Genomic DNA, 22,319 nt, shown 5'->3' on the forward strand with positions numbered 1-22,319 from the left:
GTTTCCTGGTGTGTTTTGCAGGGTGTCTGGAGGAGAACTTTTTGACTTCCTGGCACAGAAGGAATCTTTGAGTGAGGAGGAAGCAACCAGATTCATCAAGCAGATTTTGGATGGTGTGAATTACCTTCACTCTAAGAAAATTGCTCACTTTGATTTAAAGGTGAAGAGACTGATCTAGTTACTGTTATTGTTAATTTTTCATGACTGACTGTACCTTTTTTGGGATGAGCAGGGCCAGGTCCAGCTACAGACAACTGTTACTCCTTGTAGATTCCACTGTGTTTAGAATAATGTGGAGTATGTGTTGTCCAATGCAGTTTGGTTAGACAAAAAGACTTCAGAAATCACGTAAGGCTTTGAAAGCACATCACACAGAACCCTCTGTGTACTGTGTCAAGTGGCATCCATAGCCTTGGTCCTAGGCTAATCAAAACAGAGCAAACTGTTTCTCCTTTTGATTGTGCTCTGCCAAGACGAACATGTTTATCTGAAGGTTGAAGTCTGTCATTCTTGGGGATGGAATCCTTGATGCTAGAATAAAGTACTTTCTCAGTAGCAAACCCACTGCTACAGAATTGGCTGCCTCAGACATTACTGCTTTCAGAAATACTTTCAAAATACTATTAATCAGTAGAAGATTGAATAAGAATGGGAGAGAAAGGGAACTGTTTGAAAATGAAGGGAAAAGGAAGAAAACTGTACTACTGCTTTACCTGTTCCTTGTCCTGACTTTAAATCCTCATTAGTTTAGCACTAATTACTATATTGATATGTGTCCTCTAGGTTGACTCCTCCTAGGTTTCCAACGTAGTTATGCAGATTCCTTGTGCTAAATGTGTGCCTAATGATGTCTTACAGTGCCTAGTCTTAAGTCAGTGCCACTGGCACATATGCAGTCATTGCAAATGTTGCAAATTACATCTAACCAAATAAACTGCCACGGAAATCTTCAGGGGGAATTTGAAAAAGAATTTGAGATGTATGAGGGGATAAGTGGAAGTACACTTGATTTTGGAATTACTGCGTGAACCTAGAAGCCAAAGAATGAAGGTTTTCACTGTTTATCCTAGAGAACAGCATAATATCCAGTGGCTTGAAGTTGTGTGAATACAAATGTAACTTTTTCCATACTGATCTCTAGCAACTCATTTGATATGTAATACTAGTGATGTCAGGTGGTCAGTGGAGATGTCACAGAAAAAAAGCAAAATAGAAATGAGAAAGGATAAGTGGGGAATCATTTCACTGATGGAAGATATCAAGTTATCTAAAACAAATTCACAGATTAAGTCTCTTGGATTTACTAGGACTGTTTCCTGGGGTTTTACTAGTGTTATATTAGACGTATTTTTTTAAGCAGTGATCTGATCAAGTGGAAGAAAATTGATATTTATCTCATCACTGATCAAGGCTCCATTAATTACAGTGGAGCTGCAGTGTCTTACACACCTTAAGGAATAAAACAGTGCAGGGCTGTGGCTGTGACTTCTTGCCGTTTCAGTCTGTTCTGTGTGCTCCAAACAAACTTACATCACGTATCTGCAGGGAACACGTATGCCCTAGATCCATGGAAGAAAACCAGACTTGTTAGCCAGAGGCTAAAATAGGCTATGACAATAAATTATTCATATTTCCCAGTACAGCTCTGAGTGAGTGTGTGTGTTAGCAGGAGACACTTCCACGTTAGGATTTGCTTTGAAAAGGCCAGGCAGCTGCCAGCAGTGAATCAGATTGTCTCACCATTGCTCTTGAGCTTATGATTAAGTTATGAAAAATTAATGCGTTGAAGCTCTTCATCACAGATAATTGAGTCTGCAGTTTATTTTGAAACCTGTGAAATAAGTGCTGGCAAGGAGTAACTAATGCTGAGAAACCTAATTGGAAAAAAAAAAAATAATCCATTGCATTTGGCAAAGAGTAAGGAGTCAAAGTCTACGACTGAGGTAAAGATAGGTCTAATATCAAAGTTATTCTAGCTTTGGCTCAGGGCCTTGCCCTGTGAATCTGTAGGAAATGCTGCATGTTCGTCTAATAGCTTGTTGTCATACATGATATAGGACCACTAATCACTACACTTTCCATTTTAAGGATTATTCAGGCAGCAAATCCTGTAGATCTTTCTGGGTCATCTTGTTGCAGGTGTGAATTTAGTTCCAGAAAAAAGATTACTTACCTTCCCTAAGTAGGTTCAGATGTGTTAAGAGCTGTATATAAGACATTGTCCAGCAGGTTATGGTACATTAGGAACAGCTGGGCAAAAATAATGAGATTTCTCAGTGTACATTCCAAGAACAGTTCAGCAAAATACTCAGTTGTATAGCTCTCCTTCAGAATTGAGCAAGTGCATGCTGTCTTTGTACTAGGTATTTGCACTGCTTCAGCTGCCCTCTAGCTGTTAAGTAGGCACTGATGTTAGAACAGTGGCAAATCCATGGCATCAGGGCCTGGCATCTTCCTGGGAGGCGTATTTTCTGATGTAACAGAGGACAAGATGCACCACAGTGCCACTTGATGTTATATCACAATGCTGCTAGGATAACAATATAGTTATATATCTTATCAGATTAGGGAACTAAATACAGTAGTGTGGGAACAAGGATATGTTGCTTCTCTGGAGATGTTCAAGACCCGCCTGGACGCCTACTTGTGTGACCTGGTGTAGGGAACCTGCTTTGGCAGGGGGGTTGGACTTGATGATCTCTGGAGGTCCCTTCCAACCCTATGATTCTGTTATTCTGTGATTCTATCCTGGCAACTGTCATCATTAAGATGGGCTTAACGTGAAGACAGAAAGATCTTGCTTGAGGTGAGAGTAAAGACTGCAAGAGGAAGAATGTATTATTTTATTATTTTTATTTTTATTATATTATCAGTTTTGTTTTCCTATTGCAAAATTATGGTCTGTTCACTGATGTCAAATTTTATGTCATCTCTTTACCAAAAGAGTGAATTGTGTATGATTAAGCAAGGGCATGTGTTTCTTGTTCTACAGTGTTGTAAATGGGAAGGAAAAAAAAGTTCGAGAAACTGGAGGTGTAGATCTGTCATTTTCTAAGATAATATAATAACAAATATCTATCTTTTGTTATTTTTAGCCTGAAAACATTATGCTTCTTGACAAGAATATCCCTATTCCACACATCAAACTCATTGATTTTGGCCTGGCTCACAAAATAGAAGATGGAGTTGAATTTAAAAACATTTTTGGAACTCCGGAATTCGTAGGTGAGTGACCAGTTTGCATCAAGGTGTCCTAAAACTAGAGATCTGCTTTATTTCTCTGCATTAGGCTTTCTGTATGCCTGATGGGCTACTCTTGTGGGAGTCAGTTGTTGCCAAATAAATGTTTAGAGAGACAAATTCAAGGCTGACGTTGTGAAACACTGCAATACAAGTTATAATTTTGTATAATTTTCTACCTGTTGCCTGGGACAAGTAAGCTATGTGCGTTGCTGCACAATTACACAGGTTTCTCTTTTATTTCTTTCTAGACAAACTGCCTCCCATTGTTTCTCTCTTCCATTTTTCCACTTGATTTTATTGTTATTTACTGATCATCATTCTAATTTGTCTCTCTACTTCCTGTTTGTTTCATTTTGAGTTTTGGGAGTTGTGGTGGGGAAGATAGAGAATTGTAATTCATATTGCATTTAAGCATGTCTGTTCCATGACCTGAGATAATTTCAGTGCTGTTAGAGACACCTTTTTTTGTCTTAGTATCTTACCTTGGTCTTTTCCCTTGCATGCTGTCTTACATGGAGATGCTTTGCAATAAGAAATTTTTTCTTATAATAGGATTTCACATGGATAGCAGTCATCTGTTTTTTGGTCTTTTTCAATTCCCACCTACTTACTTCCTTTTTTTTTTTTTTTTTTTTTTTTTTTTAATATCTTCTACAGCTCCAGAAATAGTGAACTATGAACCACTGGGGCTGGCTGCAGATATGTGGTAAGCTTCTAACTTCTTTTCCAGGTTGCTCTCCTGACAATTTTTCCCACTCTTCTCTGAAGGGAATCTTATTCTACTGCAACAAGACAAGCAAAACAAAATTAAGTGTAATGATTACATATTCTTTGTTCTGTCATTCCCTTTTTTATGGATTACTTTTACTGAAAAGATAAATGGTTAACTTTTTCAAAATTACAGTGAAAAACTTGAATAATGGCCATTATAGAGTTAACAGTTTGCCACTGTCCACTGCAGTGGAGCACTCTCAAAAGAAAATATGTTCCTGCAGTGCCTGTGACAGCTTTATTTATAAGAGCACTGCATGCAGAGGAGACCTGCGTACTAATCTGATCTGCTGAGAATGCAGCCAAAAGAAGTGACCCCAAACAAAATACCCTTCCTACTGTTTCTGTGTATTGCTGGTAGGTACTGTGGTAAATATCTCCCAGCATAGAAATGAGTGATTTCAAATACCCACAAAATATTATATTTGTGTATGAATATTAGTGTAAAATTCACATTTTCACTGAAACTAGCTTTAGATAATGACTGTTATCTAAAACAATGAGAGCTTTCCTGCCTGTATTGCAGTACTGTAATCATTTCTGTATTGTATATGTTGAAAAGAATACAGACAGTGCAGAAGCTTTGCAATTAATCTCCTTTGTTTTTCAGGAGCATAGGAGTCATCACCTACATACTGTGAGTACAAACAATACATTCATTAGTGTAGAAGTGTTCCTAAAGCTCTAATGCACTGCTACAGAACAGCTTTTCCTTCAGTCAAGCAAGAAAGGAGCTGCACACACATCCTCTAATGGAAAAACTTATTCCTCAGCTTTTTCAAATTTTAAAATAAGGCATAAAAAAAATTGAGAGGGACATTATGACCAGATGAAGAACAAATGGCTCTGAAGACGTTGGGCATTTCAGCTTCCTATGAGATCTCATTAGTACAATGTGATAGAAAAGCCCAAGCATGTTGGTTGGCCATAGAATAGTTGAATTACCAGTGTGTGGAGAGAATAGAAACATAAAGTGTAACAGCAGCATTTACAAGCAGAGTTATTTCTGGTGAAAACAGAAAAGTTTGAAACTGCTTGTAAAGGCAGCAGTTTAGTTTATATAAATATGGCCACCCATATTCAAAAGGGCAAATTTAAGCTGAAACAGGAGCAGAGATGGTTGATCCAGGAAGCAGAGAACTCATCTTGCAGCATTAAAAATGACTCCTTAAAGGTAGAGGGGCAAAGGCTGGCTGGGAATATCACCACAGTCAGTAAGCACAGGAAAAAACTGCTTATGAGAAAAGTGTGTAAACTCTAATAAATGAGATTCTATTGACATACTGGAAACAAGCAGTTGAGATAGTTTTAAGATGGAGCTTGACAAATTTGTGGAACTGCTTATTTCACAAGTTTCCTGTGGTTTATGAAAGCTGTCTTCTTGTCACCTTCTTTTTGACTAACTGAAATGGAGCAACAGCTTAAGAGGGAGGGTGGAAAACCTGTTAAGAAATGAGATTGATTGTGCTTATGGGGCAGACTTTACGGCATCAAAAACAGCTGGAGAACTTCATTTGTGTTGCCTTACTGTGTCAGCAATGTCAGTGTCATTATATGATTAAAGCAGGAGAGGAAACTTTTCTGTGCTCAAATGCTTATTCTGTGAGTGAAGCTGTGGTAGCTGGGGACTGGGCTGAATGACACACATGGTCCTATGTCTTCTTCTGCTTACCTCTGAATCCCTGGTCAAATTGATAGTGAAAGTAAAGACAAAGTAAAAGATCTGTATAGCAGTTTTCTATTCAAACCCTCACTTTAGATCACAGGAGTTTGCTGCGGTCCTGTTTTGAGCCTGCTGCATCCCGAGGCTTTGCTATCAAAACAAGACACAGGAGATGAGCATAATAGTCCAGACAACTTTAAACAGGAATGAAATAAATTTCCTCATTATAAATAACGTTTCCTGTAAACCAGACTTGCATCCCTTCATGTTGAGGGGAGTGGAGGGCAGGGTAGGAGGAGTCTGCAATGAACCTGCTCTGACATTTGAATTTTGTGGAGAAAAGATAAATAGTCATTAAAGATGAAAGTTGTCAAGTCACAGCTGAGAGAGGCAAAGTAGACAAATAAAAATGAAAGCTTTTTCTGTCTAAATAGAGGCTACTGAATGCCATTTTACTATGATACCTCTATTATATCCATACGGTTGGAGAAAAGTGCCAAGAGAATGCAATCTTGCATTGATTAGAAATGGTTGGATTCTATCTCAACCGAAGTTCCATAGTGAACTCCTTTTAATGAGCTGTACACCCATTCCTCCCTGCAGGGTTGACCTCTAGCAAGGCCACACCTGATTTCTGGTCACACATTGTATTGTGATTCCATCTGAGAAACATCTCCTGGCTGAACTTACTGCACAGGGAACTTGTCAGTAGCTTTGCAGACAGAAAATTGCAGGCAGGATTTTTCCCACCTGGTGAAAATGAATGGAAATACAAATTTATCTGCTTGACCTGACAGAAACTTCTGGCTGGTAGTGTTTGTGGAGCCATAGCGACAGATGCTCTCCTCAGCTGAAGCTTTTCCTATGTTGACAAACTGTGACTTCAGTGAGATACTCAGAATGAGAGAATCTGTGCATGTCTACCTGAGCATTCAGTACTGCCCTAGAGACTTTCAGAATGAATCTGATTCAGAACTGCAGATGCTGGACCTATTATTTCCCAAGTGGCATGGCTGCTAGAATACAGAGATCCACAGATGTCCTCAGAGTATCGTACGCAGCCACTGTAATTGAATTAGGGGACCTATTTCCTACTGATTCTTCTTTATGGCTTATCTAGGCTTAGTGGTGCATCACCTTTCCTTGGAGAAACTAAACAAGAAACGCTCGCTAACATCACAGCTGTGAATTATGAATTCGATGAAGAATTTTTCAGCAATACCAGTGACCTGGCAAAAGATTTTATTCGGAAACTCCTGGTGAAAGATACACGGTAAGTGAAAACTCAGAATTGGTCATCGGTGTCTTAGATAAATCTGGTGAAACAGCCTGCTGAGCAATATGCAAAGCCTTCCCTACAGAGTGTGTTGCCATTCAAGAGCAAGATGGTAGGCAGAGTTCTGCTGCTGTGCCTACAGTGAATCACAGCATCCACAAACTCTAACAAAAGGAACCGAAATCTCCTTTGTTAAATTTCAATTTCATTTTCTCCAAAGTCAAAATGGTACAACAGTGTGTAAATAAAGGGCTGAAAACTATACGCAAAATCTTTAGTTCGAGGTAATACCACTCCAGTATTTCAATCTACTGTGAACTGCCTGCAAGGACATGACACAATCCTGTAATATGTTCCCTGTGGTCCAAGAACACTTTGTTTTTACATCTACTCCTACTGCAATTGTTCTTTATGTCTCTATGCATCCACTACAATCACCCAGGATTTGCATGACAGCTATTCAGAGCTTTATTCTCAGTCCTTGGGAACCACAGTCTTTTAAATGTGTTTCTTTCTTTTAATAAAGTGCGCATAGAAGTAGTGTCTCCTTCCCCTTAACCCTGTTCATCCCAGAGGGAAGTCAGGCTGTTGCAGTTCTTTCTAGTGGCTTCAATAGGAGAAAAGAATGATATTAGAAAGAGGCAAGCTGTTGGGTCAAGCCCAGAGGAATTGCAGCAGTCTTAGAATAGGTTAGAGTAGGCAGGGTTTGATGAGAGGCTAGCGCAGGTCTAGCAGCCTCCTTATAAAAAAGACAAGTCAGGGACATTGATATTTGCTACGTGTTATAGAGCAATGTGCTGGTTCTGCCTTTGATTCTGAATGGTGTTGTTCACTCAGCTGCTACACTGCAGGAAGAAGTTAGGATCGATCATATTGGATAAGATTTGAAGTATTCCTCTCAAATTCTGTTTTCAGGAAATGGCAGGAATGATGTCCTGTTGCACTCTAGAAGACACTTTTGATATAATTAACATTGTATACCATGATTCAGACACAGTCATATTAAAGGTATATAGAAATAATTTATTCTCTAAGCCTGTAGGATGAATAATGTTTTATCACTTTTTACAAGAGGGTACACAAAAATAAAGATTTCAGTCAAGAAGTAATTAAAATTGTCTGGAATGGGGACGACATCTTACTGAACATTTACTGCTAAACACACAAACAGCATGCCTTGTGGAAAAACATAATCCTGAGATTTCAGTATTAGGCCTGAAGTTGTCTTGATAAATGCTTTACTGCTTATACAAAGGCAAAGAGAAGGCTAATGGACTTGTGTGCAAGGTATTTCTCACTCAGATCTGTACTTTTTGTATTTCTTTTTTTGTTTATTTATTTTAGGAAACGTCTTACAATTCAAGAAGCTCTGTCTCATCCGTGGATAACGGTAAGACCAAATAAAAAGGGAGATCTTGCTTTTTGCTGTGGGCCGAGCAGAGATAATGTTCTCACTCTTATTGATGTGTTAATTGGAAATCTGACCTCTGTGTAGTTAGAGACCATTGACATCTGAAAGAGGAAATATACTGGGAGGAAATTGGTTCTGACTGAATCTTGGGATTTCTGCAAACCTTAATCATAACTTTTTATTATTGTAGTTTTCAAAAAGAGGAGAACAAAGCTTTGATGTTTGTTGCATGTACAGTGTCCTACATTAGACTCTGCTTTGCATTTTCTTATCCGTCTCTGTTTGCATGATAAGCACTATATCCCAGATACAGTGCTTTCTTGAGCTGGGAGTTGATCACAGCCAGTGTGAAAATATAATTTACCTCAGAATGTAACTGTGTGTACCACATGTGTTGATTTGCTGACTTTCGTGTCTGAATGGATTTTTTCATCATAAATGTTGCTTGTGTTTGTGGATGCATAAATATAGAAAATATAGAAAATACCTTTGGATAATCTCAGCATGCACAGTGATCCAGTTTTTGCTCCGCACTGCAAAAAGCACTGAGTGGACTCTTTTCAGGACTGTTGTTTTTCCTCTTGCAAATATTGATATTTTTGAGAATGACTGATTAAAAAATTAACAACAAAAGAAACTGAGGCCCTGATACTTCAACTTACCGCATTGGAATGAATGCACATTGCTTACTACATTCATTTTTTCTCATTGTTTTTTGTTGTTTTTTTTTAATTGGATGTGTGAGGGGAAAATCTGTGGGAGAAAAGAATCTCCCACAGATTGGAAATTCAGACTGCATCCTTTGTGTAGAGTTTGAATTACTGCACTGTCTTGTAAATGTCCAGTAATATTGGTTCCTCTATCTGAAGACTCACCAGCTGAAGGAAGAAACAAAAGTCGAAGAAAACAAGAAGGCTGAGAACACACAGCTCAAGACAAAACGACTGAGAGAGTACACCATAAAATGCCATTCAAGTATGCCTCCTAATAACACCTACATCAACTTTGAGCGCTTTGCCCAGGTAGTAGAAGACATTTCATGTATGGAACGAGAGGTCAGTGCTTTGGCTGCATCCCACGATTCTTTGCAGGAGGACATTGATGCTCTGGTTTCCATTTATAATGAAAAAGAAGCTTGGTATAAAGAAGAAAATGAAAGTGTGAGGCATAAGCTGTCTCAGCTCAAGTATGAATTCCGTAAAACTGAATCCCTGAAAAGACATCTACAAGATGATATCAAGACTGTAGGTGCCAGTCTTACAGTCATGACTGGGAAATATGCTGCTCTGCAGAGTCAGTATGAATCTCTCAGTCAAGAGCTTTCTGAGGATCTTAAGTGGATACAGGATTTGATGAGTAATTTTCAACTGGAAAATGGAAACGAAGCCTGTGTGAATGGAAACTTTGACTCTGTTTTCAACAAAGATATCAACGAATCCCTAACGGACCTATTAAACAGATCGTGCTGTGAAGAATTCCTTGCAGGGCTGAATCTCAATGTAGCAGAATCAAATCAGTAATGTTCCACATCAGGTTACAGGCAGGCTTGCTGCCTCTCTCAGTGTACAACAGTAAAAAAAAAAAGACGTTTCAGTGCATAATCTCTACACATAAAAACATTACCTAGAACTGAAACAGAAATTCTGATGTGTTGCACAAGTTGCTGACCAAAACCATAAATTCCCAGTGCTAAAGTTTGTAGTGTTTAAGTTCTTTCCCATGCTTGGTGTCTGAACTTACAGGAACTGGGTTATCACTGTAGTATGGACCACAGCTAACCCTGCATCCTTTTGCATTTCCTATGTCATACTTCATCATATATTACAGTTCCTGAAGTTCAGTAAGTAATGAATGCAGAGAAGAGAGTTCAGTCTGTATTTACTGGGCTGGGTGTCTAGAAACCAATAAAGAATTAATGATAGCATCTCCATTTGGATGAAAGAAATAGTCATGTAGAGCTGCTGTGGGCAGTTCTACAGAGCAGATGGGAGAAATATTTGCAAAGGTTAAATCTGTGCTGTAACATGAAGTAAATGAAGTAGCAGTTTAGTATGTGGAAATTCTCTGTGAGAATGGCTGCTGCTGAAGAACAGTTAAAATCAGGCTTTTCAAGATGAGGTTTTTAGGCCTGTAATTCAGATTGGGATCTTCTACCACCAGGTGTTAGCTAATTATTAATTCTTCAGTTTAAAATTCAGTGAAGTTTCTTGTCCCATAACAAAGAAACTTACTCCAAAGACAGAGTTATGATTTTGTAATGATCAAATTACTGTGTATATAATTTTGCAGTGCCAATATTAAAATGTGAGTGATGATAAGCAGTAACATACATGTCTGATTTGCTTTCTACAGTAAAGATAATGAGACAGAACTACAACTAATTTAATATGCCATGTGGGATTGAGGACTTGCTGTGAAGTTATTTTTGTATTTTTTCTTAAGTTTTAGAAAGTAAGAGAAAAATTGGCCCAAATTTGAATCCTGGCTTGTGTTTCAAAGATTTCAACTGATTATACTGTATATTCACAGATGTACTTTGAATCATTTTTTAGACCCAGTAAATTGTTCTTTGTGCAGATGGCAATTCTTCATTGATTATATAGTTAGTGACTATAAAAAAGGAACTGTGAGGCTTTTTTGTACTGGGAAGAGTTGTCGGGCAGCTGCTTTATGCCCTCTTTGCTCAGCTATTTGAATTTGCTTCAAGATAACTTACACAGATACAGGAATTACAGAGGTAGTAGCCAGTTTGTGTAGGGTACAGTGGATCTGTCACTGTCATTGTGAAGACATACAAACAAAGGCTGGTGGAAATGAAGGGTCCTGGAAACAGTTGCTCAGTAGGGCTGATGTTGACACTGTCATGGTACTTGGAGGATGGAGTGTGCTCTGTGGCATCTTGCTTTGCACATGAGGTAAAATTTTAGATACCCAGCAGATGTCCCTCACATGCTGATTCTGTTGGCCAGGGACTTTTGGACTCCAGAGTGCCAAACAGTATTGGAAACGTTAACTGTCTCAGCTTTTGATTGGCCGTGAAGGCTTCAGTCATCATTTCTGCAGGCTCTTTGGAGCTACAAGATGCAGGAGATGCTGTCCAGACAAACTGGAACATCAGACTTTTTTTTGTTGTTATTGAAGAGAGAGTTTCAACTCTTAAGAAGTAACTTAAAGACTATTGAGAGTCAGTATCTGCATAAAAGACCCTCAGTGAAGAGAGTGTCTGCCTTCCCTCAGCTGTCATCTCACATCCTCTGATTTGTGTAGATTTTCGTGAGGAACAAATGCACTGACATGATGAGAAGGAACATGAAATGAGGCCACTCTGTTCCTGAGTGTTTGGGTGAGGTCAATGTTTTTGTGACTCAGTCCTTGAGGTCAGTGCTCTCTGGGCTGAAGGAGGTAAATAACACACTGTTTTTGGGGAGGTGTTCTGATGATTGAGAAGATGACAGGGTCATTGTTTGCAGGCTGCTTGGCAATTGAGAGATATTTATTAACAGTTGAGAGCAGTGTGAAGCAAGCTGTTTTGATTTGGCGATGGCTCTGCTACCAAAAGGGCACTCAGAATTTTTTCATAACTGTTATATAGCTGACATTTAGACTGTGACATTTTTTCCTCTTCAAACTGATTCTACAAGGTTTTGTTGTACCATGCTAGCTATTTGCAGCATGGGGAAATGCACTCGGTGCTTATGTATCCCTGTGGTGGGGGGACACCCGGGAGTGGTGTGTACATCTAAATGGGAAAGGAGCCTAGCTGATTACTTGACTCTGACTTGCACAAATGTTGTACCCCTAGTGTCTGAGGAGAAAAGTGAATTTGTTGTCTCATAAACACTGCTTTGCTAGAAAACCCTCAGTGGTCCTTTTTCCATTCTCCTTTGGTACTCCTTCTCTTTCAGCTGTCTGCCTTGATTGCATTCTAGTCCAGTTCAATGTAAGTATTTCTGGATTGTCTGCTCCTTACATAAGCAAATCAAATCCAAATGGTGGTAACTGTCTAAACTCCATAACAGTTGAAGAGCTGTCTTCCAGCCTCTTTTCTTTTACCAGATTTAGTACTGAACTTTGTTTTTGTCATTCCCAAATACAATTGTCTGGTCTATGCATATGTTGATGTGGTTTTGGATTTCAAAGGTACTTCATTTTTAGCATCTGCAGAATATCTGTTAACACCAGGGTAACATCCCAAAATATTGGACACATGTCTGAATTCTTGTGTGTATACACTTTTAATTGCTTTCCTCCTCTTCTCCTCCCCCTTGCCAAGTAACCAGATATTGCAGTTTTTTACTGCTGAGGTGCCAGGGACTTGTGCTCTCATATTCTGAGGACGGTTAAAGGACAAAGACTAAGCTGTCTTCAGATATGTTGGAGTGTATGTCCTAGTAAATAATACTAAATGACAGCTAAACTTTTTCTATTTAGTTTTTATATTTTCAGCAAAACATCTTGGAATGAGATTGATGGAAGGGATTGGAGCTGACAGAGAGCTGGGATTGTTTGGTATCAAGAGGAGGTCTGGGGAGTGCTTATCAATCTGTGTAAATACCTGGTGGGAGAGAGAAAAGAGACTGAGCTAGGCTTTCTCTAGTAGTATCCAGTGACAGGACAAAGGGCACAAACTGAAATAAGGAAATTCCGTGTAAATACTGAAAAGTCAAACAAACTTGTTTACTGTAAGAGAAGACAGACACTGGAATATGTTGCCCAGAGTGACTGTGAGTCCCCATCTTTTGACACCAAAGTGAGACATGGTTCAGGGCAAGCATCATCCAAGAAAGAGGCTCTAGACTAAACTGAAATACCCAACACTGGGTGTTAGGAGAGGTCCTAATATATCTTTGGACAGTGTCCTTGTAAGGGGTCAAATGTGAAAAAAAAGTGTGAAAATTCCAAAAGTAGCATGGGACCCAATAGTGTGATGGTGCTGGGTTTAGTCCCACACTGCCACCCACCCTGATAAAGTGCTGGGCTGCAGTGCTGTTCTTGTGCTCATAGTAGCTCCACCTCCTTTCCATTAGGCACCTGGAGAGCCTTTTCGTTGCTCTCCCAGTGCCTTTCTGAATGATGCGAATAAAGGCCAGCTGCTGTGAGCTCCAGTCAGAGGAAATCAAGGTGTTCCAGTGAGATGCGCTTTGGTGGCTTTGCAAAGCAAAAGCATTGCCTTAGTATCCTCTAGTCACTATAGTTATCTCCCTCTTCTGCTTGGCTGTCATGCATCCTGCCCTTGGGCTGCTAAGGCTGTTCCAGGCTTTTTGCTTGTGTTTTTCTGGGGATCATAATGAAGCAGCGGGCAGAAGTGGAGGCTGAAGCAAAGCCTGTGCCCTGCACTGCACCCTTTGTGCCAGGCTGAGGGGCTAGAAGTGAGCACTCAGAGTAGCTGCAGACTGCTGACTGTGAAGGAGTTTTAGGGTTTTGTTTGAAATCAAGGGTATGGATCACTTGACTGGACATGGGTGGGCAGGGTAGGATCAGTGATTTAATTTTTTCTTCTGCTTATACTTGTACAAATCCACAGCTTTCCCAACATTATTTTCAGCCAGCTTCAAGGAGTGAGGAGAATCTTAGCATTTCATGCATCAAAGGCAGCCACACAATAAAATTGCCATCTCTTATATTCCAGCCACTGGACAAGCAGCAAGCTTTGGTACGGCGAGAATCTGTTGTTAACATGGAAAACTTCAAAAGGCAGTATGCCAGAAGGCGGTGGAAGGTATGGCAAGCAGCTTCTCATCCTGCTTGTGTAGGGCTGATGGGGATCTGCAGGCAAGGCAGAGCTTACGCATGCAAAATTGTAAGATACCTTAGAAGAATGAAATGTATTTTGATGTGTCTGACTTGGTGTTTTCATATTCTCATTCTTCCTTCTATTTACTTACAGCTTTCTTACAGCATTGTCTCCTTGTGCAACCACTTATCTCGTTCACTGGTGAAAAAGGTCCTAATTCAGGATGAATGTTTGGTAGGTACATTCTTCAAAGGGGAAGAAAATGAAATTTTACTGTGGATTGAAATTTGCAAGACTTTAATGGTTTGGGGTGGGAAACCAGGTATCCTTTGTATGTCTTAATGCTACTGTAAGTTGTGTTATGCCAGAAATGCTGAGAAAGGAGAAACAGTGACTGCAAACCTTATAGGTGCTAGCCATGTTTATTTTACGTAAGAGCAGCATGGAGGCTGCACATTATTTGGATACAACAGCAGTGACTGTCCTGTCAGAGAAGGTGTGGAGAAAATCTGCACAGCCCTCATGACCAGCTGTGTGACTGGGGAACCCTTCAGTGAGCATAGCCTGCAATGAAACTCTGGTGTTTCTACTACCTCTGCTTTTCTCTACAAATGATACATTGATTATATCAGACTATTTAGCAGCATGGTATCTCATTTATGTGACTGGAATACCATGGCCTTTTTATTTCAGAGAAACTGTGAAAGTGACAGTGAGGATCTTCTGCAAAGAGAAGCTGCTCATCAGAGGAAAAGCAGCATATCCTAGTGTAATGAGAATTCCACAGGCAAGAAGCAGAGGAAACTTTCATCCGTGCTGAAAGAAGCAGCTCTGACAGCAGCCCTTGCCTCCTTGGAATGATGCTTCTTACTTCTGAGATGACACCAACAGCTGGATAATGTTATTGTCTTCTGAGCATTTTAGAAAATTGATGATCCAGATTTCCAGGGAAGTGCCACAGCACAGGCTCTACTGGAGCGCTTTTATATTTTGAGCTTTTTGTTGATATTTCAGTCTTTCTGATATCAACTTTACTCAGGATGCGGGCTTTCTACTTGATGTACTTTTACTGCAGAATCGTTCACATTCTGCACAGTGATTAAACCTGTGTGTATTATTTCAGTCAGGGAAATTGTTAGCAAGTCTTAAAGAATCTTCTTACGATTTTTGTATTTGTTAATAGCGTAAATATTTGATAGCAGGTATGGCAGGTATTGATTGCTGTGGGCAGTACTTGCTCTGCTGTTGCTGTTGTTGAAGAGAGCCATAGTGCCATTGCACTCCAAAACTTTGCCTTCACAAACCTGGCAGTCAGCAGTTCTCTATTCCAATAAGAATTGTTCTGTAGCCATCATCTGGCTGATTGAAAGAGGATTAACACAGCTGCCATCGATAATGAGCACAGCCAAAAAAAAAAAAAAAAAAATCTGTACTGGCTTGGAAGTTGTTGTGCACCAAGTAAAACATTTTTACAGAGATGGTGGGATGCTTCACCAAAACAGGGCACTGAGAAAAGCCCTAAGGAACAGCCAAAATAGTCTTTATTAGACTTTTTTATTATTTTAATTTGTTAGCAAATTGAAGATTCATTAACACCTAGTTACATAGGTGTTGTTTACACATAACCCAAACTGAATATGTTTGGGTTTTATTCAAAGGGTTTGTATTGAAAATTGAGTGAAGAAGCACTTTAATTTATCTCCTTTCTGCTAGTAAGTTGCATCATTTTATCTACGTTAGTTTATATTGAATATGCTAGTATTATTCAGTTGGTACAAAAAAATGTGCGTTGATGAAGCTATTTTTTTGTTGGAATATACTAGTTGTTAAAAATCCATATTTACTTTGCCTTTAATATGTAAACTAAAAATTGCAAAACAAGCTTTCTAGAAAAAGCTGTAGATTTATAGGGAAACCAATTTTGTTTGGTTTTATGGTGGTCACATCCAGGTTCAAGTTTTAGAGCTGAAGGTGGAAAGCGGTGTTGAAAACTGGTATTAGGTTAATTTTGCCTGTCTTCCAGTTTCTTAGGAAGAAGGAAAATTATGCTACTTGTATTTATATTTTTGTATACTTGCTTAGGTAGAGGCTGAAATGCAGTTGACAAGAAAGTACTTCTGTGAAAGAACGGAAATGTGCAAGAAGCATTGCAGAAGAGAGGCGGAAGGTAGGATCTGAGGGAAGAATAGTAATTTAAATTGAAGGAAGTAGAGAAGGGGCAAAAGCAGTGGGAAGGAAATAGGTAAAGGAGGAGGTGTGCAGGAAATTGGTGTACAGGGAGGTTTGAAGTGGGATTGAGAACGTTGAAGGAAGGAAAGAGAAAGTAGGTAGAGGAATTTTGGTATTTTTATTTGATTGGTATTTGTTTGTTTGTTTCCCCTATCTCCAATGATGATGAGGTAATTTTGGTGAAAAAAGGGAGTGTTAGATCTGTGCAGCTCCAGAATCTTTGGCCGTCTGTTTTTTCTTTTTTTCCCAGTAGTTTTGGTTGTTCTAATAAACCGTACCTCACTGTAGGCAGTTGGATGCTAGAAGTTTCAGATGGATCATCAGCCAGCCTGCCATTTTTATGAACTCTATTTTAAATTGAGTGCTGTGGCAGTTTAACATCAGTTGAGGACCAGCTCTATTGCTGCTACCATGTTTTTTCTTCCCCTTCTCTTACCAAATCTGAGTGGCTCTCTGCACCCCAAGTAAGACTGAATCCACCCTTTCCTGTTCCTAGGCCTGGAGGTGTAATGTTTTTTAGTGATTGTATTATCACTTTGTCAAACTGGGGTTATCTCAGTAGTCCTTTCCACCAACCCATACCTCAAGTTAAGCATTAGAAAACGCATTAAACAAACAAGGACTAGTCATAGGACATCGAGCTGTTGTATGTCTGTTGTTTTTTGTTTGTTTTCTTTTCCTTCCAAGTTAATTCTCTTTGATCATTTAAGCTTTGAGACATTTTTCAGTGAAGTCAACACACTGCAGCATGACCTGGTTTGTTGGCAGTCACTCCTGTCCTGTTTCAGCATCAGCATGGCTCTGCAGAGAGTGCTGGGTTTGAATTATGCAGCAACATTAACTGTGGAACAGTGTTCCTACCATTTTTTTGTTTGTATTCTTGCTTTCAACACACTTCTACAATGCTAAATGATCTTTTAAATAGGCTAATGATTTTAAGTCACTCGTTTGTTTCAGTGTTTTGGAAATCTGGTCTTGTATTCATTTCTGTAAAGCACTTGGTGATATGTTCTTGAAATTACTCTGAGCTGCTTGCATTGTTCGCAGAGCTTTCAGAGTTCCAGAACTCTTCATGCCTTCTGAAATCCTGGCCTGAATCCCTTTTTCTGTTGAGGTAACTGGACACGGATTGCCGGACATAAAATTCTTTTGCACTGTGAACCAATATCACAGGGACTGGTTGAAGCTTCTGTTAGGCTCCATGTAGTATGTTGTATTTTAGCAGATTGAGAAGAACAAGCTTCTTCATCAGTGGAGCAGTTCCAATGTTTAAATCTTGGTTTTCATAAATTACATGTGGTCTAGTTAAATGTTTTACATGCTCTCCTTGACATTGTGTGATTTTTGAATGGAACAGGCTCTATACTTATTGTCATATTTATACTTCACTTTTTTTGTATTGTTTTTTGTAATTGTGACAATTATACTTGTTTTAATTTGAGCTTAACTTGTTTATATCATTCATTGTCCTGTAGGAATTGCAAACAAATTTTATTATTCACTTAGCTGCTTTTGGTATATGTATTTAAAAAATAGTAGCAGAAAAGAAAAAATATTCTTCAATGCATGCAAAGCACAGCAGTAACATGTTGTGAGGGAGCAGCAATGGGAAAAGCTGTTCTGGTGTCAGGAGGGAATCTTTCCCAAACAAAATGACGACGTGCTCAGTGAGGGGCTGCCCAGTTTGCCTGCTGGCTTCCCCTTGCTGCACCAGTGCATTCCCTGGGTTACGGAAAACCAAATAAACTCAGAGCCAGAAGTCTTTTTCAGAATTCCCCATGTTTCACAGCATCTTCAGGTTACAAATGGGAGACTGTGGGTTGCACGGCCCTGAGGGGATTGGGCTGGCCAGGCCAGGACGTGCCCTCAGACCTGTTCCCCTCAGATGGAAGCAGCTCTTCAAAGGGGGTCCTGCCTGATTCACATCAACGGCTGTCTGCATAAACATACTGCTCCTGTCGCGTCTGTATGTGGGCTGGGAACGCTGCTTAAATATGGGCACATGGCAGCAAGTACATCTCTGACAGCATTCTGTGGAGAGCACTGCTAAATGGTTGAGAACGCAGAGGGTTTTTTGTTTTCTGTATCTCAGCTTTCCATGTGATCGTTGTGACTTGGGTGATGTTCTCTGTGTTTTTCATTTCAACACTCATCTTTGCTTATGCAGAATTTGTGCAAGGCAGCATCATGCCCTGCAGCGAGGAGCTGAGCCTGGTGGGGTTGGGGAGGTGAGCTGAGCCAGCTGGGGGTGGCTGTGGGGCTGGGAAGGTAAGTAGTGCCAGCTGGGGGTGGCTGTGGGGCTGGGAAGGTAAGTAGTGCCAGCTGGGGGTGGCTATGGGGCTGGGAAGGTAAATAGTGCCAGCTGGGGGTGGCTATGGGGCTGGGAAGGTAAATAGTGCCAGCTGGGGGTGGCTGTGGGGCTGATGAGTTGAGTAGAGCCAGCTGAGGATGGCTGAACCAGTGTTCATGGGATGGCTGCAGCTGTGCCCCAGGAGCCAGCTAGGCTAGGAAGCAGAGGCTGTGTCCATAGGCAGAGTTGTGAGGAGCTGGAGATGCAGAGAGCTATGAAGACTTCAGAGGGGTAAGGGTTTGTGAGAGTGAGCAGCTTTGCTGGGAAAAGGGTGGTTGGAAAAAAGGCCTGGGGGAGGCTGGATGGGATGGAGAGCAAGCTCTGGCTCTGAGATGAGATGGAGAAGTGGGAGAGCTGCCTGGCTCTGGGTTTTTTCTCGGTGTGAGTTCTGGATTGGTTTGCTGTTAGTGCTGGTGATGAGGCTATCGCTGAGTGTTGGTTTTATATAGCAGTTTGTCACAATGTGTGACTATCGGTCTCAGAGGTGTAACATTTTCCTATCATATGCAGAACTGTGCTCAGTCACAGGGTGGGAAGCATCTAGTCAGGAAAATTAGATAATACTGTGTCATGTCAATAGATCCAAAAATACTTCCTAGCCTCCCCCCCACAATAAACTGCATAAACTACACTGGATGTTTTGTTAGAAATGACTGATTGAGGTATCCTGTAATGGTGTATGTGTAAATTGTGATGATATGATAATTAATTGGGGTTGGGGGGAAGCTTGTAAGTAATTCTGGTGCTTTAAAAAATTTTCTTTCTATCTATCTGCCAAAAATGTGTTGTAATGTATTGGTATGGAATCTGAATTTCATTAGATTGCTTCCAAACATGGGGAGATCTTTCTAAAGTCTTTCTAAGGTCTAAGATATTTAGCTTAAAGCCTCTCGTTCAATTGACAAAGGATGGAAAATACTGGGTCTAAATTAAGTTTAGACCCAGTTACGCCGTTCAAATGGCAGACAGCAACATAAGGATGCAGTGTGGGTCACAGCACTAAGCCTGCTTCTGTCCTCAGGTCCTGACAGACCTTGGAAAGCTGCAGCAGGGAAAAGTGAGTTCTCCAATGTTTGCAGCAAGTCCAGTCTTATTTTGAAATTTCTAAGCTCTTGAAAATAAAACACCTGGGAAAGGTACAGTGCAGGCAGATGTGTGGTTGTAGTAGTCTTTATCTGACTGAATTAATGCAGCTTGTCTGTGTGTCGTGTGTGATGCTGAAAGAGAGGTATCACACAAAAGAACATCTGATTTTTCTGGAGTTTAATTACATTTTAAATGGGACTGTGTTGAATGAAATGATTGATCAATGAGCAGGGCAGGCTGTGTGAATTGACTTAAGTCTCAGTTTATGCCCTATTACAATATTTAAGACAATAATTTTCTTGTCTAAAGTATTCTGGCATTATTTATATAGAGATAAGAACTGTAATTCTTGTGGAGCTACAAGCACCTTGGCTTTTGCCACAGTTGATAAATACAGCTTTATTCAGTCCATGCTGTGAGCAACCTGCCTGCTCCTACAGGAGGGGGTGGGAGCTCTGTGCCAGCACAAACATGTCCCAGCCGTGTGCTGAGGTTGAGCCAGCTGCTGCTCTCTGGAGCACTGGGTGCTTCTCTCTCTGCAGTTTCTTTTCCTGCTTCAGCTGATACCTGCATCACAGAACAGGTTTCCTGAGTCTCGATGGTTTCAAGCAATTGTGACCTTTTGTTTCTTTAAAAACGGAAACCATTTGGCCTGTCATGACAGGCACTCTCAACACATAAGCATTTTAAGCTATAACACATAAATCATTCTTGTGTGGCAGCCAGAGTCCTTACCTTTTCCCAGTGGAAAGCCCCAGTCATGGGATAGGACATCAACACATGCTCTCTTTGGTCCAGGGAACCTCTAAGTGTTGTACACAACGTAGAAGCACTATGCAACGATATCTGGAGGTATCTGCCTCAGTTTCCACATCCTTAAGTACCTTCCTCTGGAGCCAGCCATGGGGTTACGGCTTTTTCTAATGAGTGCTTGTGCAAGCGTGGCCAAGCCCAGTGCCACGCTGCTAAAGGGTCTGTCCTCTTTAACCACAGAGCTCTGTGCTGAGGAGGGTTTGTCTTTGTGCTGGAGCAGAGGAGAGAATGTCTGGGAGAGAAGGGAGTTTCTTTCTTGCTTGCTGATTTTTGGTATGAAGAGTTAATGTAAAAGTAATCAGAGATATTCACTGGACAGCTGCTGCTGTGGTCACCGCACTTCAGTCTGAAGTCCCCTTAGGAAAGCGTTGTCAGCTCTAATCTTTTAATCTGTGCTTTTCCTCTCTGTCTGGTAGCTGTGACCTACAAGTCACAGAGAATTCAAAGGATGGGGATGGTGGTCATTTGTCATCCTTCTAAGAATCATCCAGGAGCAATGAGGAATTACGTAAACCCTTCTGTATTGGGATAAGAATGATCTGAAACCCTGGACGAGGTGCTCAAAAGCAAGCGAGAAGTTTTCCCTTTTTTCTTTTTTCCTTCTTTCTTTGTGTATGTGCTGTATGGAATCAAAAACACCTTCCAAAACAGGTGGCTGGTACTTGTTGGTGTCTCCTGGTTTATTCTAAAATGAGCCTAGTGAGGCTTTCCTGGAAGGCTGAGGGAACACAGGACCCTAAATGACTGTGTATCAGTCTGATTGTCTCACTCTACTGCTCACGAGTAACACAGATGGTACCAGCTTGAGTAAATATACCTCATATGGCTACGCTTGCCATGCTTTGTGTTATACCTGCACTAAGATGATGTGATAGTGGATTATAAGGGGTACTCAGATGCTTTTCCTATTGGGCTTTAGCATCTTAGTTTAATAATGATAAAGCAGGGCAGTAGGTAGCAATTTTCATTTTGTTTTTCAGAAGTGAGGAGAGGCATAGTGTTAAGAAATTGAATAATAAATATTACTAAGAGGTAGCTTAAAATGTTTAAGGGTTGGGCTTTCTTTTGGCCTCATATATCAGTGTCTATCTCCTTTTAGGACCGTGGCGTCCCAAATGACAGTAGATCTGCTTTGGTCATATTTTTTTTTTCCTGATACCAAGCCTGGTAAAACTACATTGCTTACAGTGTACTTTACAGCACTTGCTGATGGTGAGGTGCTAGTTGTGCTTGTTAACTTGTCCTGAAATTGGTGTCAGTGAATAAATGGAGAGTTAAGATGTACATCACAATCAGAAGTTGATTGCTGTCTTTGTGCAAAATGAGAATAAGTGCTCCCAGACTGGTATTCCCTCTTTGTCCTGATAGTTTTATAATCACAGAGCACTTCACGGACTACATAAAAATCAAGGCAATGGGAAGCTGTCTGTTACAGATCACCAAGCAGAATGAAGACAGTAGCTTCGTTCAGATTTATTACAAGGTTTTGTTATTAGAGTCTTCATATTTGTCCAATGCCATGTGTGCATTTGATTACATTTGAATAATCTTCACCTGAAAGAAGACACAGCTTAATGCTCTCCTGTCTTGTTTGTATGCTTGTGGGGATATGATCAACAACAAAAGTGGTTTTAGTCTTTGTGTAATGTGCAATATTAGGAAAAGCCCTTTCTATGAATTGCTCCTGAAGTTCAAAGCCAGTATCAATAGGTGAGTTCCAGTTTTCTTGGCCTATCTGATCAA

The 22,319-nt window shown here is 40.3% G+C and overlaps 1 protein-coding gene across 5 annotated transcripts in view; it reads left to right on the forward strand.

Moving 5' to 3' along the window:
• The window catches only part of DAPK2 (death associated protein kinase 2), a 50,383-nt gene extending 32,615 nt beyond the window's left edge, over nt 1-17,768 (forward strand). For 4 of the 5 annotated variants that reach the window (XM_085234018.1, XM_085234016.1, XM_085234017.1 and 1 more), the window contains 7 exons: nt 22-160; nt 3,096-3,225; nt 3,901-3,949; nt 4,625-4,651; nt 6,798-6,950; nt 8,298-8,343; nt 9,234-10,682. In XM_085234018.1, coding sequence (XP_085090144.1) covers nt 22-160; nt 3,096-3,225; nt 3,901-3,949; nt 4,625-4,651; nt 6,798-6,950; nt 8,298-8,343; nt 9,234-9,884 — 1,195 coding nt within the window. In that variant the 3' untranslated portion in view covers nt 9,885-10,682. Of the gene's footprint in view, nt 1-21; nt 161-3,095; nt 3,226-3,900; nt 3,950-4,624; nt 4,652-6,797; nt 6,951-8,297; nt 8,344-9,233; nt 10,683-13,993; nt 14,084-14,251; nt 14,333-14,791 lie in introns of those variants that run through there. The other variant, XM_031555290.2, reaches the window with a different exon arrangement.
• The last annotated feature ends 4,551 nt before the right edge of the window (nt 17,769-22,319 follow it).

The sequence above is a fragment of the Meleagris gallopavo genome, chromosome 12, assembly GCF_905368555.1.
Source record: "Meleagris gallopavo chromosome 12, MGAL_WU_HG_1.1, whole genome shotgun sequence".
NCBI classification, from domain to species: domain Eukaryota; kingdom Metazoa; phylum Chordata; class Aves; order Galliformes; family Phasianidae; genus Meleagris; species Meleagris gallopavo.